Here is a 20110-nt window from a genome sequence, read left to right as displayed (position 1 = left end):
AAGGACAAAGAGGCTGCATTTGACATGATCCCACACAGTTCTAGGAGTGTGTGTGCCCATTCCTGCATGGTTCCCAGCCATGGATTCTCTCCAGGTGTGCACTGCCCATCTGTACCTAACAGGCAGAATGAGATCTCTGTACAGCTGCTCCAGACTGCTTGTGCCTTACTAACAGACCCCACTTTTGTAGGCAACCATCTACTGGGGGCCTTCACATCCAGTTTGCAAAAGAGACACTTTCTAGACAAGAAAATTTTTGAGTGCAACAGGGATGTGCTTTGGTGCACACATCATAACTCCCAGTACAGACAAAGCAAATTCATTCCTAGAAGGGACCCATACTAGGACCTAAATCACTACTGTAGTGCAACCTTTAGGGTATCAGCAGACAGTGTCAGGAGACCACAGAATGACTATTGATAGTCATTAGTCTAAATCACTTTTTAAAACCCATTTCATTTGTTCCTGCCCAAGGAAATGACATGTATCACACATGTGATGTGAATGAGGGACTAAACCCAGGGAAGATGGGATGCTGTGGCAGTGCAGAGCCCTTTGCTAACAGCAGATGGCCACTGTTCTTTTAGCTGGCTTTCCCAGCTGGCTGCCAGGATACCTGAAGATCCCTGTGTCTTGCAGTGTAAAGCATAACCCAGTCAGTGTGTCTGATCTGCCTTTTTCCTTTTCTTTGATTCATAAACTCAAATATAAAAAGAGCTGCTATTCTGCCAACAACTGTGAATGTTGGTGCAGTAGATAGTGGCTTTTTTAAGCTGTGGAAAATGACAGTGATCTTTCTGACACAAAATCAGTATCAGTGTTATTGCAATAAAACTAATATTAACATGTTTTTGTTTTCACATGTTTTAGGAGATCATACAAAAATAACGCTAAATACCAGAAATGTGTTTATTGAATGTACAGGCACAGATATTACCAAGGTAAATTAATCTTTCCTGCTTTTGATATGCTTTAATATAATTGTTTTCCTGTTGGATAATAGAGCTCCAATACAAAGACCTACAACCAAGGGCATTTACTGTATGGAGCCAACCTTCCAGTGTAAAAGTTGTAGGACTGTGGAATTCCCTGGAAACAGTTTCAGGCTTGTTCTGTAGATAGCATTGTGTTTTCACTGAATTTTGATTTAACTGTATCTTTATGTTGACACTAAGTGTTCAGCTTGTATGAGAAAATAATTCAAGTAAATTAGAGACTGTTTGTTCTTTTTTGAGCACTTTTTCTAAATCTGAAAGACTTAGAAAAGAGTAAAATTTACTAAGACTTCCTGTTTTGGCAGAATACTATTTGTAAAGATTCATTTTGTCTCCTACTGAAAATTTGGGCTGAGGGAAGAAAGACAAGAATTTTTCTACTTAGTTATCTTTATCAAGCAGGGATGCCATGCAAATAATTGCTAAATTCAAGTCTTTCCATATGCAAATTCTGTAACTCAAAGCTGAAGCATGAAAGCCAAGGAGCTATAATTGCCTGTTCTTGAATATAGGTTGTGCATTCATTGATAGTTTCCTAAAGTGTGTAACTTCATGCTTAAGAGCAAAACTGCTTTTAACTTACTCTACTACAAAATGGTATGTTACCAACACAAATAAATTTGCATGATAGGGAGTGGCTTCTAAGCAAACTAATAAATAACCATTTCTTGCTACTGCTTGTCTTGATAGTAAAAATAAATACAAGGTTGTTCTTTTACATGAAGGAAATTACACTGTCAGGCATCAAAAAAACCCTTTGTGGATTGAGAAGTTCATCTGAATCTCATTATTACATTTCATTATACTAATGTCTTAAAATATTAACTGTAAAACAAAAAAAAAATTTGCAAACGAGGTTATTTGATAATGTATTGCTAAACAATGCAGTCCTTCAGCCTCTCCATTCTTACTTGAACTTCAGTAAAATTACTAATTAGGTTAGGAAGACCTAGTTCCAAATGGTAATAAAAACCCTGTGTTTCTAAAGAGCAGTGTTTAGAAAAGATACACAAAGGCTTCAGAACCTTGAAAACTAGATTTTCAAGCTTTTGCACAAATGTCTGCATTAGAAGGAAATTTTTTTAAAAATTCAGTCTAATATTCTAGACTGCTAGGAAATTAAAATAGAATGAAGAGGGTGTATAATCAGATATTTTCCCTGTTTCTTGTCTTGATGTTTTGTCTACTTCAACACAAGTAGATGACAGATTTCAATGTGATTATTATGTTTGTTTTTTAGGCAAAAATCGTTCTTGATATTATAGTCACGATGTTCAGTGAATATTGTGAGAAGCCATTCACGTGAGTATAAATCTCCAGGGCCACATACATGTAAATCTCCACATTTGGGCCATGTGTTAAAAACAGTTTTACTTATATTTTTCTGTCTCTCTCAGTGTTGAAGCAGTAGAAGTGGTTTATCCCAATGGGAAGACCCACATCTATCCGGTAAGCACAGCATGAGGATATCTGTGTCCTTAGGGAGAGGGCTTGATTTGATTTACACAGAGTCTGGGAACAGTGATGTTGTTTTCTTTTCCTGCAGTGGCAGCATCTGCTGGTTCTGAGGTATATGTTAAAAATCCAGATTAGCACTTTCTCTATATTAATGAGACAGAACCTCCTCTAACCCCACAAAAAATAACTCCAGCTCCAGCTTCTCCTTGTCAAGGAAAGTCATTTTGAAGTTCCATTGAATTGTGATGAGGTTAAAAAACCACTATTATGGTGTAGCATGTCTGTGATAGGAACTTTTTCAGGAACAAGTAAAGATTGCAATCAAAGGTCATCATCTATGTCTAAAGCTTTTAAAACCTACATGTTCCAAATCAGGAAAAATGAATGCAGGAAGAAGTCCTTCAGCCTTGAACCTATGGACAACTGAAATCAGCCTCAGCATAATGTACTTATCAGATCTGGAAGCTTTAATGCCCTTCAGTTGAAATAACCTTGTAACGCTGCATTTTTCAGGCTCTCACTTTACAAACACCAACTATGTAAAAGTCTAAAAGGCAGAATGTTGACTTCAAGTTCAGTTCAGAGCCCCAGACAGATCTGTTCACAGTAATAGAGTCTTACATTTGTATCCTCTTAATAAGTATAAAGAAAGCAATTCCTCCTGTTTCCTGAAAGTAACTGAAGACAGAGTTGAACTCTGGTTATGAACTGTGAACTCTGAGTTATGAACTCTGGTTGAGTTCATAAAATCAGATACACCAAGGGAGTACAAACTGTTTAGAGGGAAAGAAACTTATTTTTGCTGAGAGGTTTTCTAGTGTCATTTTAGCTTTTTCTTTTCACAATGTCAGTTTTAAATCACCTGAGGAAAGATGTAGAATCCTGAAAAGATATACAACAAAACAGAAATCTCTGCAGTAACAAAAGCAGCTTCCCTAGATAAGATAGAGAAAAAAAAAAAAAAAAAGAATTCAGATGCTATATTTGTATATCAAGAAGTTTAGAAAAACATGAAAGACATAAATACATATAAAATATGTAAAGTTTTCCTTCCTTTTCCTCTTAAAAGTCATTTGATCTGTACAAGACCATGAGATCTCATGCATGACCATTCTGTGCTTTAGGGCTTTGACTTAGGATGAACTCACCAGAAACTCACCAGAAACTTTCAGTGACTCTGTTACTTGCATATATCAGAAATTATCGGAAGTTTCAACAACGGGGATTTCATGCTGCATTCACCCTTCCAGCTTAACCAAGAACAGCTTTTGCATCACATACTGGAGTGTATTTTCAACAATCCTGTTCACTTTAGAATGCTAAATATAGCCTAATATTCCATATTTGTCTTCTGTGGGTGTCATTTTAGTATGGCATTTAGAAGCTAGATTACTGAGATTGAATCCTCTTAGGTAGAAATGGCAGGCACTGTATATGTATATTAAAATCTTTTTCTTTCTTTTTAGGAGCTGGCTTATCGAACAGAGAAGGTGAAACCTGAATACATTAACAAGAAAGTAGGAATCAGGTGTGTTACTGCAAATTAAAACATAGTTTTTATTAACCATGCCAAAGGTACTAGAAGACATTAATTATTGCATTGTTTTAAAAATGTTTAGACTTTGTGATTTTTTTTTTAATTTATCAAAACTTCAGGGGTTATCTTGGGTAATTAGATCGACTCTGTAACAGAGTTCCCTGCTTTCAGAGAAAGTGAAGGATTCTTTATGGCTTCCCACGACTGTTATTAAGTAAAGGAAAATGACCATCTCATGAGTGAGAATCTGAGCTGGTTCTGTTTGAATGCTAAGTCTGTGTACAGTCCATAAAGCACTTACAGATCGTTCAGGATATGAGGCAATGCAGAGAAAACATGGATTCCTTTACAAAACCAGTCAATACATTGCAACATCCATAAATTACCACTCTCTTGTTTTGTTTCAGTGAAACTCCATCGAGCCTGGCAAAGCTGCTGACTAGGATGTGTTTGAAGTCCCACGTCACAGGGAATGGGAACCATCTAGAGGTTGAAATCCCTCCTACCAGAGCAGACATTATCCATGCCTGTGATATCGTAGAAGATGCAGCAATAGCTTATGGTTATAACAACATTCAGATGCAGATCCCGAAAACGTACACCATAGCTAATCAAGTAAGATTGCTCCTTCAAATAAATGCTCTGTTGTCAGTAAATGACTGCTGCATGCCAGAAGGGCTTTGGGGAAAACAGAACCTAGGAATTAAATATTTTGACATGCTTTGCCTTGAGAAGTATTTACCATGGATGGGATACAAAACAGATGCCCCGCTGATTTGAATAAGTCTAAGACCAGTGGTTGCTGGTTCTTGAAAAAAGACAGGGTTTAAGTAGAGAACCCGTATTAAATCTCTAATTGGGAGATTCATTTCCTCAGGCAAGCCTAAAGGCAGCTGGCTAATGCTTTCAAAAATTTTAAGCACACAAACATAGTCCCTCCCTAGTGAATTCACCATCACGTAACAGGCAGAATCACCTAGGAAAGAATAGCAAAATGCTTTTAGATGGAAGCTGAAAACTGTTTTGTTTCATTTTAGCTCCCCCTCAATAAGCTTGCAGAACTTCTGAGGCTGGACTTGGCAGCTGCTGGATTCACTGAAGCACTCACTTTTGCCCTGGTACATTACATTGATTTCATATTTTTCTTAATTGCATGTTTGAACAGTGATGCAATCAGAACTGCAGAGGGAGGTCTGAGGATATGTTATTGTATAAATGTATCAGTATCATCCAGTGCTGTTTTGGCAGCTGATTGTTTACTAGGGCTTTGGAATTACAGTATAATATTTGGTGAGTTTGTAGGTCAGAGAAATTAAATGAGTCACTGTTAATGTGGTTCTAAGTATAGAGAGGGAAATAGCTGCTGAAGGACTGGTTTTAGTTTAACTTGATAGGATGAAATTGTAAGACAGCAAATCTCTCTCAAGACTTTGGTCACCAGATGTGAAATTCATCCTAATTCAATAATCTGGAAAAACAACATGTAAATTTAGTACTTTCTGGTGGGTATTCCTATAGTGTATTGAGATTTACCTGTTTCTATATTTCTCTTTAGTATTGTCACTTGCCCACGATTCTTTTGCATTCAGTCTGCAAAGAGCTTATTTTAAGAATACTCATAAAAAAGTTACAGTATACAGACACTAGGGGGACATCCTTTGTAAATTTCACCACGGGTAGGGTTTTGAATAAAGATAACAAATTGATATATGGTACATAGATAACAAATATAGATAAAAAATATAGTATTGTTATCACTGGTTTTAGGTATTCTTTGTTACAGCCATGCAGTAGTCTTTGACCAAGAATTAGGACTCTGCAGCAGCAAGTGCCACTTTGGTACTAACTGATGCCATAATTTGTACTATGGAAATTATACAGCAGGATAATGTGCTAAACCAGAATATACAGTAGGAAACAACATCTTTGTCATGGCCACTTGCTCATACCCCTTAGCTGTGAACTGGATCAGAGCACCTGATCTGCTATTAAAAACAAAGATGTTAAATATGCTCCTATGCCCTCCAAATGTATGTGGTAACTATCCCCATATGGAGACTGCCATAGGCAGCTATTGAAAATATAATATACATTTTTAAAAATCCTTTCTGTTGCAAGATCAAAGCCTTTGCCTAAATGTCCAGTTTGTGCACATTTTACCATATGGGGAGCTCCATCACATACTCTGTTAAAATCTCTGTGGAACTTCTCAACTTCTTCCTGAACCTAAAACTTACTAGATGGTCAGAGGTATAAATCCTTGAAAGTACACAACCTCTTAAGATAAGAGAGAGTGGCCTACTCACAGATTATTTTTTACTAATCTACTCAAATATTTTAAGATGCAGCATTTCAGGCTCCTAAAAAGACTTCTGGCATTTGAAAGATTCAGGTATTGCTACCAGATTTGCTAATTTGAGTGGACTGAATAAAATTTTAACACCTTCAGATTTCACAGAGCTTGAAAAGCAAAATTTGATCTCATTCTGAAAAATATATTCCAGTTTTAATATTTGGTTATTAACTCATTTAAGTAACCAGGACAGTAAGTAGTATTGTGCTGCAGTGCTAATATCTGACAGAGGTATTCAGGCCTGTGGTTACTGCCATGTTGAGGCAGCAGTACATATAGTCAGTTTTTAAAGTTTTTCTTTATTCATTAATATTATTATCCAAAATTAGTATTTCTTAATTCATTATTCATTTTTGAGTGCTGCACTCTTGCTTGATTCTTAGAACACATAGTTCATTTTTTCAGCACCAAAAAGGTAACATGTCTGGAATATTTAATACATTATGTTGCTACAACTGAGAACCTTTATGAATTGCAACAGCAGAATTTTTGAAGGTCATGCAGTGTGTCATGGTATCACATTTCCTATTTGTATTTCTGCTGTGGCAGGATAAAACTCACAGTCTGAGTGACACTTGATTAAGTGAGGCTTATGACTTTGATAGAATTTATGCTACAACATTCTGTACCCCAATTTTATATGACAAACACTGCTTATGTATTTGTGCACTCAGTCTATTTCTTGGGTAGAGCCCCAAGTTACACTTGTACACAATAATGTTGCCTTCTGTGAGGAGCTCCAGTTTAGCCAGAATCCATGGAGTTAAATCACAGTAACATGCTGTAGTTTAGGTACACATCTGAAAACTGTTTAACACAGTTCTCTCCTCCTAAATTCAGCATTCCTTGTGTTATTTGGGATTTTTAAGAAATGATTATTCAATAATCCACTTTTTCAGATGCTCATTTTTCTCACAGTTGGTCTATCAACACACTTTGTGAGTGCTGCCAGTGCAAAGGGAACACTTCTAGGAGACTACAGTACACAAGCAAATCCTCAATTACATGCCTAGTCTGCTACTGTTTCTTTATTACTCTAATAAAGCTATAAATTCTGGAAATCTGAAGTGTGGATCTTAGAAGTAGCATCTATTGCAGTATGTGCACAGACATGGGCTGCACCTGATAAAGCGAATGGATATTGTTTTACTTACCAGCTTAAAACCACACCTTTAGAATACAGGCTTTAAAAACACTTCAACCCAAAAAATTGAACAAACTACAAGAATCTTATTCACAGCTCTGAAAATTGAGGTGTTTTTCATAGACAGTACTGTACTGTATGTAAGTAAAGTAAAATCCCCTCAAGGGATTGTTTTACTTTGTGTGAAAGAACAGATACCAGTCACTCTACTAGTGCTATTTTCAGAATAAAGTACTTCACCCACTGCAAGTCAGGCTGCAGAATCTGAGCCTGTTTTTAAAATAAATTACAACAATCTGTGACAGAAGCCTAAATAAACACTTGCTTTTTTTCTTTAACCCAGCTTAATTTTGTTTAGTAATTAACATTTATAAATAAGACTAAGTAGGCAAACTGGTTTAAGACTGAGGCTTAATTTGTATTACGAGTGTTACATGTGAGAGGCTATATTATGGGGCAGTGCTACAATTCTATTGTTCATTCTTGAGATCAAATTTCATCATTGCCTTACTGTCTATTTTAACTACTTGACCTTGATATGTTTTTGTCTCATTTTCAGTGTTCTCAAGAAGATATTGCAGATAAACTTCTCACAGATATCTCTGCCACAAACGCCGTGCGCATCGCAAACCCCAAAACAGCAGAATTTCAGGTGACATCATTTACACTCAGAGCAATACTGTCATGGGTTCTATATTTAAAAAGGAGAGAAAGGAACTTAGAGGAAACAAAATTTATAAACTATAAGCTGCATATCCTGCATTAAAGGGCTTGTGTATATTTATGTGCTGAATGTGTCATCTTCTGTTACTGCACTGAGAAATCTCTCTTCCAGTGTGAAATACTATCAGATTTTCAAGAAAGCAAAGTACCATGCCCTGTGTGGCAGAATGTGGCAAAACTGAGCAGTCTTATTCAGAAAATCCCAGATGGCTGATCAGCTCCTTTATCTAGAAAACCTATTCAGCATAGAAGGAACTATTAGACTTGGCAGTCTCTAAACATCCTGAGCTTTGGGTAGGAAACATTTGGGGTTTTTTTAAATATTGATCATTATTATTACTCTTGGTTTGTTTTTTTTTTTAATTCTGTGATGCTCTTGAAGTATTTTAATACTTCTTTCTAGGTAATTTGATCTTAGCTGGAGCAAACTTAGAATTTGCCTTTTGTATAAGTGAGAGTAAATGTATGGAAATTTTTTTCACTTTCTGTATTTTTTTCTATGCTGCACTGCAACTCAGCCACCTGTGAAATGGTACCAGTTCTGAAGCTCACACATAAACTCTTTGAGAAAATGCAGTATATAAAATATGGAGAGAATGTACATTTCCATGTTTAAAACTTCTAAATGAAAGTTGCTTAAACAGAAGAGATAAATGCAGTATTTCCACTTGACTACTTTTAAATTAAATTCTTGTTATGAATGGACAAAACAAAAAAGAAGAAAACTAGGTATTTTGGAAGGTATTTGACTTGCAGCATCTCTGTTTGTCCTGCAGGTGGCACGTACAACCCTCCTTCCTGGGCTGCTGAAAACTATTGCTGCCAACAGAAAGATGCCCTTGCCTCTCAAACTCTTTGAGATTTCTGACATTGTAGTAAAAGATCCTAATGCAGGTAAGAAGAGAAGGCTCCTCAGAATCTTTGATAATGGAAATACATTTACATACCAAATTATAATAGTAAAGGTAATCTCTATTTCTTTTAAAATAGGCATTTCCATAATAATAACTACAATGGGATTTTGTGTTAATGTGCACAGCAGAAGACTTAAGAGCTTGTTTTACAGGCTGGATTTTAGAGTGGCTGGAAACATTGTTCATTTTAGATGCTCTCTCAAAAGTACAAGGAGATCCACTGCAAACTGCTTTTAGGCATCTAAATATTCATTAAAATCTGTCACAGATACTGAAAAACTGCAAGCATAAACAAGACTAAAAAATAATCTGCTCTAAATTTTTGTTGCTTTTAATCTAGTGCTCCTTCATATTCTTATCAGGAACATAATTGATATTTTTATCAGGGATGTATTCATGAGAGAACCTGCTGGCAGTGTTTGCAAGTGGCACAAACCCTGGAAAGCAGAAATACCAAAGGCATTTTGCTGTTACAGTTCTAGAGCCTGCTTAGGCCACTGCAGTCTCAGTCATGTGCAGGGCTGTGCCAGCTGGAAAGCAGAATGTCTCAAGCCTGGGAAGAGCAGGTTTTATTTATAGGCAGGTTCTATAGAGAGCTAGAGAGCAGTTATTCAGAGGAAGATTTTGGGGTCAGTGTGTCTCAACATGAATCCTTTTTCCATCATCTTTAAACATGATTGCTTGTATTTGTTCTCCCAAATTATTTTCTGAGAAGCTGATAACTGATAGGAAGAATAAGATTGGTAGCAGAGATACAGGATAGAGAATGGAAAAGTCTGTGTAAAAAACTGTATCCATAAATAAAAAGCTCCACAGTATAAAATTTCCTCTCTCATTAATAAAATTATTATCCTTATCTTTCCACTTCATCCAGCTATGCTAAGAAAGCATGGCTGCCCTAAGCTATATAGCCTTAATTGTTGTAAGTGAAACAGGCAAAGCAGCTGGTTCACTTTCCAAAAGCTTCAGTGAAATCCTTCCTGTGTTTTGGGGCCTCTTTGCACTGATTTCCCTGTGTATGCTCAAAATTTCAAATTACCTTTATCTGGAAAAATATATCCAATAAAATGAACCGTAAAAACGGATTTTTAAATGTTAAAAATTTGCCTAAATTTTACTGATTCATGTCTTTATCTATGGTATATTGAGAGAAAAGGAGTCCCCAAGCTACAGCTTTTGGGAGGAGTTGAATGAAGTTTTGCCTCAGTAAAAAGGCTGACATTACTTTAAATTCAGTGGTAGCAATGGTTCTGTTGTTTCATTATCTGTTTTCAGATTTTACTGCTGGTGTTTAAAGTATCTGGAATCTGCAAACCAAAGTTTTATATAAGGCCTAAACAAAAAGGCAAGTAAATTGCTTTGGTGATGAATTTAATTGGTAGATTACCTTTTTTCCTTTTTGAAGGAAAAAAGAGCCTTGCCAAGCAAAACAAGCAGCTTTAGCAAACCATGTAGGCTCTTTTTTATTAAATACAGACAGTTTGGTGGTGCAGCTCATTCCTTGTTGGGCATGCAGTTAGCTAGAATGCAAAAACGTGGGACAGATGGCAGAATGGCATCAGCTTTCTTTAGAACCAAGAGTGGGGCTGTTTATCTTGGACTAAGGAGCACATTTAGTCTGGCATTATAAAGTTTATGAGTTAAATTATTCCTAATTTTATTTCAGGTTTGTCAAGTGCAGCTCTTGAAAGCTTTCATTTATGTAGATGGCTTCTTAACAGTTTTATAAAGAATGATTTTATGGTGTACTTAATTTTGATGGGAATCATTGCAACAGACAAAGACTTCTGAGACAGCAGCTTTGTGCTGTCTGCTCTTGGGCAGCCCTCTCATGGACTGAGCCCTTGCAGACTGTGAGCAGTATCTGAAATGGGTTTTAATCTTGTGTTTAGAATCACTACTGTCTTCCCCAAATTCTCTCCCAAAATTAAACTTGCCTAATAAAAAGTTTGGAGGTGGGGAGGGGGTGGTGGAGAAAGGCAAACATTGAAAATGTGAGGTTGTCCTCTCACATATGGAATGAGATTTCTTGCACAAGGCTTATGTCATCAGACTGACTTAATTTAATTTTATTATTTCATGATTTTGGCATGCAGAATTCCCAATTAATAATTTCAAAAGTATGGGTCAAAAGAGCACTGAAATGAACTGTATTTGAAATGGCGTCTTGCAGTGATCCAGGTGTGAATGAACCAGCTCTTTTAAACACTCTGGGTTTTCATAAAGTACACAGAACTTGTGCTTACCAAGGTGAACTGAACATAATTCTCTTCAGACTTACCTCACAGAAAGTTTTGATGTATTAAATTAGCAAAATGTGACAGATTTAATATAACTAAATGGAACCAAATTTGAGCAAAAATGGTTTTTCTCAGGGCAGAAGGAAATGTGCTGATTTTGACTATGTTGCACAGCATTTGTGTGGGTAATTTGTAGCACTAGGTAATCACTTCTGTAGGATGGTTACACTAGGTTAGGGTATAAATCAGCACCTTTACCACCAGGCCTAAGAGAGAATACCCTTTTTCTCACCACAACAAAAGAAATTAATCCATTAGAAAATCATCTCTGACCAATGATCTTGGAGAATCTGGCAAGCTTATGGTAGCACACATTTGGCACAATTTACATCATCTGTGAATACAGCTGCTGCCACCTTTTGAAGCATATTTCCAACTGTCTGGAAGTGTTGGTTTTCTGCAGAAAATAGTTTGGGAGGCTAAAAGACAAGTTTGCATGAGCAGGTGTCCCTTTTCAGATCACCAGGTCATTTCTCTGAAGCAGCTCTAATTTTCAAGGGAGCAGTGTACAACAGTGCTTTATCTTCCTCTGCACTCTTCTGGCTCACATATTCCTAAGCAGCTGCCCATCCTTTGGATTGTTTTTCAGCAGCATCCCCAGGAAGTGCTTTGAAGTCTCAGAAATATATACACACATATATATATTTATGTATAATTTGGGTTGACATACTTGGCAAGCTCACTTGAAAAATAGAAATGTTTCATGGCATGACATGAGAGCTCTTAAGTGACTTATAAAGAACTGAAGCATTTCTAACATCTGCCAGCTTTTGCCTACAAATCCCAGTATCTTTTTTCCTTCCTATCACTTGTGGTGAATGAACTTCCTCTGTTGTGATAGAACTCTGTAAAGGAGTAAATTTTATAACACTTGAAAAAAACAACCTTTCCTTTACCAAATACTCCTAAAATTGAAAACATGAGGTATAAAAATGTTTGTATGTTTATTTCTGATGCTTTAGTTAAGAACTCTGGTCTGAAGGCACCACTGATTATCTTAATCATAATGAAATTAAAATTCAGATAGTTGTCACAACATCTGCTACTATAATTACTCATAAAATAAAGAAACCATTCTACTGAATCTCTAGTCCAAAGAACATGCTGTCTTAGGGAAGGAAAAATCATATTTTTCTATTCTGTTGCTCAGTATAACAGGAAGATAAATGGTTGACCATCTATGACAGCACTACTTGTTGGTATCTTAGGGCTGGGAAACAGAGACACAAGTGACACACAGAGAGAGCAGCCAGAGTGCTCAGACCCAAAACCAGACACTGCATTTATTGATATTTACCCCCTGTAGCCTTTACTTTCCTGTGTTGCCATTGTAACTTCAGGATTGGATTCTCCAGCATTATTTAACACTGCACATTATTATAATGACAGGAAAAAAACATGGAGTGACAAATTGGAGACTTACTGCCACTGTAAGTTCAGCTTTCAGTGGCTGATGAGAGAACTTGCAGCTGTGGTACTGAGTAGCTGCCCTAGAAATTTTGAATGATTCCTGCCTCAAAAAGGCTGAGCTCTCATCTTGTGTTTAGGCTCTGCTCCTGTGTTTTAACCTATTTCTGGTCACTCAATAAATCTTTTCCGGTTTAGTTCCTGACAGATTTTTTTTGGCACTAAATGTTTAGTTGGAGCAAATAAACAAGATGTAAATTTCATTTAATCTCTAATTTCTCATGTGCTAGGTTAATGCCCTGACTGTACCTCCAGCTTGTCAGGGCAGAAGCAGGAGAGCTTCTGAGGTAGAGGAGGGTAATGCTGCCAGAGGGCTCCCCTGCTCTATGGCCAGGAGTAGCTCAGGGATTTCCCAGCATAAATGTGATTCTTTGTAGTAAGAAGCAGTGGATTTATCAGCTATGGACTCCATCTGCCTCCTCAGAGCTGTGCAAACTCCTGGCTTCCACAAAAGCCCGTGCTGAAGATATTTCACTGCTTAACTGTCTGCTGCCTGAAAAACCCATTCTTCTTCTTGTTTCTTTGAGCTTGGTTCTTGTTGACTTGATCCAAATGCTGAAAGCCATGATTAGTAAAGCCTCAGAAGCCCCACTAATCCCAGACAGTGTGCATTGCAGTGGGGTAGCCTCAGGGTACAAGTGTAACAACATGCTACTACATACTTATTCTGAAAATTTAAAAAAAAAGGGAAACATTTTGCTGAAATCAATAATGTCAGAAGGCATAAGGCAGGGGTTTGACTCATGGATTTGTCCCAAGTGGGAGATACTTATGTCACTGTCTTGGGTTTGTGCAGTGCAGCACATTTTTCATCATCACTTGGTTGCAGAGATGTCCAAAACGATCCCAGAAAGCATCAGTTGTGATTTGGGAACCTCTGTGAATTAAGATCTTTTCACAGATCACCATGCTAACATTATTACACTCATTTCAGGTTGGGGGCAGGTTGTTTTGTGCTGGTAGTTGTCCTACAGCTGAGTTCTATAAATACTTAGCTTTCCCACCAGCATCACAAGCTTCTCCATGCCTGCTGGGTATTTACATTTTGGCTTGTCTATTTTAAATTTCTTTAACACTTAGCTTTACACTTGGTACCTGTCATTGCATACAAGATCCTGGTATATAGCAACCCTCTTTCCTGCTCAAGGCATAGGGTACTTGAAATCTTTCTTTACATTCTGACTGGGTTAAAGAAATTCCATTATTTCCTCAGGCTACATTGCAGTCTGTCAGAGAAGCCATTTTACATAGTTATTTCTCCTTTCAGCCACAAGTGCCTCACAGGACAGAAGAAGAAAAGTGATACAAAAGGCAAGGTTAGTTACAAGTGTGATAAAGTTTCCCAGGTAACATAATTGCTTCCTTCTTCTGCAGATGTAGGGGCAAGAAACTACAGACATTTATGTGCTATTTATTACAACAAAAGCCCAGGCTTTGAGATCATCCATGGTTTGCTGGACAGAGTCATGCAGGTCCTGGAAGTACCACCAAATGAAGAGAATGGCTACACCATCAAGGCAGCTGAAGGTAAGGAAGAAAGAGCTACAGTGTACAGCTGAGGTGGTTGTGGAACTTAAATGTTCCCCTACAACCTGAGGAGAATTTTTGGTTCTTGTCAGCATAGAGACTAAGGATTAATATTATATGTGCTGTCATACTGCAGCATGATGGAATGATAGTGAAAAGGCATTGTCTGCATTCACTGATGGTAAAATGGGATTGTTGTCTTTGTGGGAGCTGCCCTGAGTAGATTAATGTAGTTTGTGAGTTCACAGCTTTTCAAGGGAATTTATAATAAAGCATATGCCCTGAGCTTCATGGGCTGTTTATCATGATTTAATCTGCTGATGGCAACAGGGTACATAGGAATTCACTGACCTGATGCACATGCCAGACACCCACTGTATCCTCCTTGGCTAACACAGCCTGGAAAAGGCAACTTCTTGTACTTCATCTTTTGGTTTCTAGCTTTATCTAGAGCTTTTTTTTTTATAGGTACCTTTTACTTATACATTCATGTGAAGACATATGCCTTATATATCTTTGATTCAAAGAGCTGCTGTCTTAGAGACTGACCCTGCTGCTTAGATAGTTGTATAACAGCCCTCTTCCTTCTCCATACAGGGTGAGCTGCACATGAATTAAAAATAACATCCTTAAATGCAGAATCTCCTCTGTGTATGTGCCTGTACATGTAAGAGAGAAAGCAAGCAGGCTGACCTGATTCCTTCATTGCAAAAATACAGGTTGATGGAAGAGAGCAGCACCAGCAACTCATCTATTCTGCTACCTAAAATAACAGTGTAGAAAATCCAGAATAGAAAAGCACAGCTGCAGGGATGGCAGCTATGATTCTATGTACATGTCATGCAGTGCTGCTCAGAGAGATGAGACACTGACTCAAACTGACTCAGCTTGAAGGAGTGCTGCCTCCATTCTGCACTTCTGGAACAGTGGCACTTACACAGGGGCCCTGGCAGCCTGACCCAACTCTGCTGTTCAGAGAACTTTAATGGAAGCTTGTTAGGGGTCTCCCTGTTCTGCAGTGTGCTGCCAAGATGCCAAACAGAACATTTGAGCTAAGTGGTCTTCTGGCACTTGAGTGCACACTTGTGTCAGACATATTGATGCTTTTTTTGAGACAGTACTGCTTTGCTCAGTATTTTTTAGGCAAACTCTCAATGGGCTTGTTAGAATATTGTTAATAGGATGCCCAGGTTGACCAGAAGAATGTTTAATACAATTATACTTGTGGTTCTAATTCTATCATGTAATAGCAAAGCCTCTTGTTTGGAAGGGGGGTGTGGTAGTGGGGAGTTAGGAAGAGCCTCTGGGAGCTGGGTACTCAGCTGCCATTGAAGTCAAACTGAAACGTTCTACTCCTGTTCAAAACTCTTCTGTAGCTGGTTTTTGAATAGACATACCAAGAGTTTACTTTAGTACTGAAAAATATTCACAAATGTTCTATATTTTGTGTTGTAACATGACAGCTGATGTCAAGAAACTGGAAAAAGGCCTCAAAAATAATCCTAACCCAGGGAAGAAGTTATTTCTAGATATTAGTGCTGCTCAGTATTCCTGATACTGTGAGATTTACAATGCTCACTCAAAATCCCTGCATTCCCATGACATTACTGCCCCACACATTTAGTGCACAGGGTGGATTATGCCTTGTCATGTGCAATATATTACAAGCAGTTTGTGGCTTTTGGTAAAAAAAAAAAAAAAAAAAAAAAAGCAAGCATCTCTTACTTTCTGTTTCACCAGTGATTCAGAGACTCTCCTGGGATGGCACATGGATTCCTTGCAGTTTTCTTGACATTGGAATTTAACCTTGCTATCTATCAATGCAGATGGCTGATACTCTAGTGCCATAGCAAGTGCAGTGTCACTGCACCAACTTAGCTTGAGACCTTCACTGCAGAGGTGGTTGGAAGTCAGAGTAACTTGGAGAATTTTGTTTTGGTTTTTTAGTGGTTGGTTTGCTTAATTGTTTGTTATTTTTAGTTTTTCTTAAGGTTCACAATCTGTCAATTAAGCATGTGTGAGAGAGATGCCAGCAGATGATGGAGTAAGGTATTTGCTCAGTGAAACAAAGATACCCTGCAACATCTTAAAGAGACCTCAGGATACTGAAATAATTCATAAGAGCAGTGCCAGTTACTTCAGAGGTTTGAAATCAGGACATTTACACATGGCACAGATTTTTAGAAGCATCTGCACCAAGCTGTTTTATTGCCTGTGCCAAATTACAAATTTGTACAGTGAGATTTATCCTAGGGCTCTGATTTAGAGAGATTTAGAGGCATTGTCTCTGTCCATAATCTTAAACAAAGCTTGAAACCAGTAAGCAACACAGTGTAAGGTAGAGTTTAGGCCAGTTATTTTTACTCCTTGTGTAACTGATGAAAATAGTTCCACTGATTATTGAAAAACAATACAGGGAATAAAATCTAGCTTGAAATGAGCAGCAGAGAACAGATAGAGATGTGCTGGGCACATATTTGACACTTTTCCAAATCCCTCTGGAAACTGAAATGCCTGTGCTGGGGTCCTGTTTGGTCCATATGTGCAGTGATGGTCATTTGAGCTCCTTCTGTTCTGCCAACACCTCAGTGCCCTGAGATTTGACCTCAGGGTCAGAGTGGTTTTGCCTCTCTAGCAACACCTGGGAAAAAAAAAGTACAGATGCTAGAAAATATGGGTGAAATTGTGATGTTCCCCTGGCCTTTGCACTGTGCTTTGGTGTAATCTGAGCTAGGTAATAAATGGAGAAGAGCTGCTTACAGCAGCCCTAAGGAAGAGAGGCTTTTGACTGACTGAATTTGGGGATTTCAACATACATTTGACACTCAATGCCTTCCACTTTCTTAAAAGTTACTAATGGAACCTTCTTATTGCCACTGAACACACAAAATTAAAAGTTGTAAAGACAGAAGTCTGCAATGCTCCCCATTGCTTTAAAATGCATAGAATTAACTTTTTGACAGTGAATCCTATTGGCCTAGAAAAGCATTCTAGTTTTTATCTTTGTTTTATGGCATAGGCATCCATAATCAAATATAGATGGAAAAGATCAATCCTCAAACTTGTATGTGCTCCATAATAAAAAAAACCACCAAACTTCTGAGACTTAACCATTCCATACCATTAATAAAATGTAAATATCAGTATCGATGTGTATGATTAGAAGTAAATAATTTTTTAAATTTAAAAATACAGGTAGAAAGAGATAACAAATTTAGGTATATGTTCCCACGTAATTTCATAAAATTATTTAATTTTTAGTTCACTGTCATTGGTTTTAGTTCCCTTGAACAGAATAATTGAGGCATTATTATATTGAAAGATATTCTTAATTTCAAGTTTTATTCAGTGTTTTCTGCAATATTTTAGTGATCTTGTGCTTTTGCATGACCATCTGAGGTGACAATTTAACATCACAGGAGGTGATGTTAATCATGGGGTTTGGGTCCAGAGTAAAGCCTTACTTAGGCTGAAAAGAATAAAGAAGGGCTTAGGAAATCCTGACAGTGGATTATATATCAGAGTCTTCAAAGGAGTGGTGTGAAGTGGAAGGTGTAATTATCTTCACTCCTAATGTAACATTTAAGAGTCCCTTATTTAAGAAAGAAACCCCTGGTTTGGCAGTACCTTTCAGGAGTCTCCATACTTGGCACATGGAATTTAGCACAAACTGTTTGAAAAGGAAAGATGATATCCCTGTTTTATCAAAATGAAACAACTTGACAGGTTCACAGAAAATGTTACAGAGAATCTTCTCCCCTGTCTGCCCCACTGGCCTCCCTGACAAAACTGAAATAGCAATCTCATGAAAACAAGCAACCCCTGAAGAGAATCAACTTGTGACAGGAGCTTCCTTTTTCTACAGGATTGATTCTCGGGGATTTCAGCTACCTCTTGAATTTATTAATTTAATTTTTTAAACTAAATGTTCATGCTATTCATTCTTTTAAGGTAATGATCAGCTTAGCAAAGCTGGGAAGTCAGCCTATTTGTGTTCAATGTGAAAGGTGTACATAATAAATACTGCTGCATTCAGTAACTGACAGTTGTCTTGAGAAAAAAAAATTCAAAAAACCCCCCAAAAACACCAGAAGAAGTTGCACTCCCTTCTTTTTACTGCCCTCATTTAATTAAATGAAAGGTGTGGTGAAGTGTAGAAAATTTTAGTTCCACAGTAAATCATAGTAATAGCTTCCCATTTAATAAGGTTCAGCTGTGAAATTAGAGGTGTAATAGTTAGCTCCATAACTAAGAACATCAATAAACATTGGCTTTTATAGTAATAATTACACAATAAACAACTTGAAAAGAAGATTTACACCATGGACCTCAATTCACAAGACAAGAGGAGGGAAGTCTGGGACTGATTCCAAGTTAGAGGTATGGAATTGAACTGCAGCATCTATCTCTGGTGATCAGCTCAAATTGGGAGACTGAGCTATATGCAGATATTTAGTGCCTATATTGAGCCTGGCATTATTAATATCTGCCTTATTTTAAGAAATTGTAGCTTGATTGCTCTTAATTGCAATCCTGGCCTTTCAGCTGCCTGTCTTGGCAGCCTTTGCATTGGTCACAGATGTCAATAATTGTCTATTTACTCATAGATAACTAAAGGATATGTGCCAATTTTTGTTTTACCAGGCCTCCAAATCTAATTTCTGACATACTGGGAGGTATCAGACAATTCTTAGTCCACTTAGCTGGCATTCTTATAGGTGCCATTGCATAGTCTTTCAAATTACAAGTTTGTAGATAATCACATTTGTTTGAAAGCATCCATTCTTAATTAAACACATCAGCCAGCAATTCACTGTGCTCCACTCCTGTTAGTTTCACTTTTGCCACTACCCCACAATTTTTTTTTTAACACTGAGGATCAACTTAGATCATCCACCTTGGAATACTGGCACCACATGAACATTTTTCTAGTACTGCTGAATTTCCAGTATTGGGACTCCAGGTTAACAGGAGCAGGCAGGATATTTGCTCTGAGAATTGCACCACAATTCTGATGCCTGAGACTCCTGGTGTTTTAGAAGCATCCTGGCAGATGTAGCCAGATCTATTCTTCGTTTTTTCAGTGGAGTAAGGACAACACCTTACTCTACTCAATAGTACTTCCCCCCCCATCCCAGATGAAAAGATTTATTAACAACTTAAAACATTTCTGTATCTTTAGCCAGTCTTGTTAGTAAATGAAAGTGCCTAAAATTTGTTTCCAATATCCCCAAGTCTTTTTTAAATGCTGTCTTTACTGCAGCCAGTTATTAATCTTTCCTTATTTTTTCAGTTCCTTGATGAATTTCAGCCACCATTAATAATCACATTTTCTGAAGTGCAAATTATTTCTCTCATTTTTGTCTCTGAGGAACTTTATGATTTTTGACCACATTCATTTCAGCACTAAATAGGAATAGGGTTTTGGACAAAAACATTCTTCTTTTTTATTATGAAACTGCTAGTACTTATTTATCAAATAAATTGTTCTTGAAGATCTTCCACTGTTTCTGTTTATTTCCCTCCCTACCTCCCAGACAGCTTAATGAATTAATAGTGAGAGGTAAGAACAGGTGCTTTTTTTCAAACCTGACTGATTTCAGTACTTTAAAATGTATTATTACCCTAATTCTGCAAGAGGTTTCAGAAGTGCCAGCAGTGATCATTAAAACAGCTTAATTATAAATTATCT

General features: G+C 37.3%; 1 protein-coding gene across 1 annotated transcript in view; it reads left to right on the top strand.

The window, feature by feature from the left end:
• Window positions 1-20110, top strand: part of FARSB (phenylalanyl-tRNA synthetase subunit beta) — a 35275-nt gene that overhangs the window by 6052 nt on the left and 9113 nt on the right. Inside the window, exons 8-16 of the mRNA XM_036388928.2 lie at window positions 871-941; window positions 2236-2297; window positions 2393-2444; window positions 3920-3981; window positions 4398-4605; window positions 5028-5108; window positions 8047-8139; window positions 8987-9104; window positions 14266-14418. Of these exons, the coding sequence (XP_036244821.1) occupies window positions 871-941; window positions 2236-2297; window positions 2393-2444; window positions 3920-3981; window positions 4398-4605; window positions 5028-5108; window positions 8047-8139; window positions 8987-9104; window positions 14266-14418 (900 nt within the window). The remainder of the gene's footprint in view (window positions 1-870; window positions 942-2235; window positions 2298-2392; window positions 2445-3919; window positions 3982-4397; window positions 4606-5027; window positions 5109-8046; window positions 8140-8986; window positions 9105-14265; window positions 14419-20110) is intronic.

Source organism: Molothrus ater, chromosome 10 (genome assembly GCF_012460135.2).
Source record: "Molothrus ater isolate BHLD 08-10-18 breed brown headed cowbird chromosome 10, BPBGC_Mater_1.1, whole genome shotgun sequence".
Lineage (NCBI taxonomy): Eukaryota > Metazoa > Chordata > Aves > Passeriformes > Icteridae > Molothrus > Molothrus ater.
The sequence above is the reverse complement of the archived record's forward strand: the minus strand, read 5'-3'. Positions and strand labels throughout refer to the sequence as shown.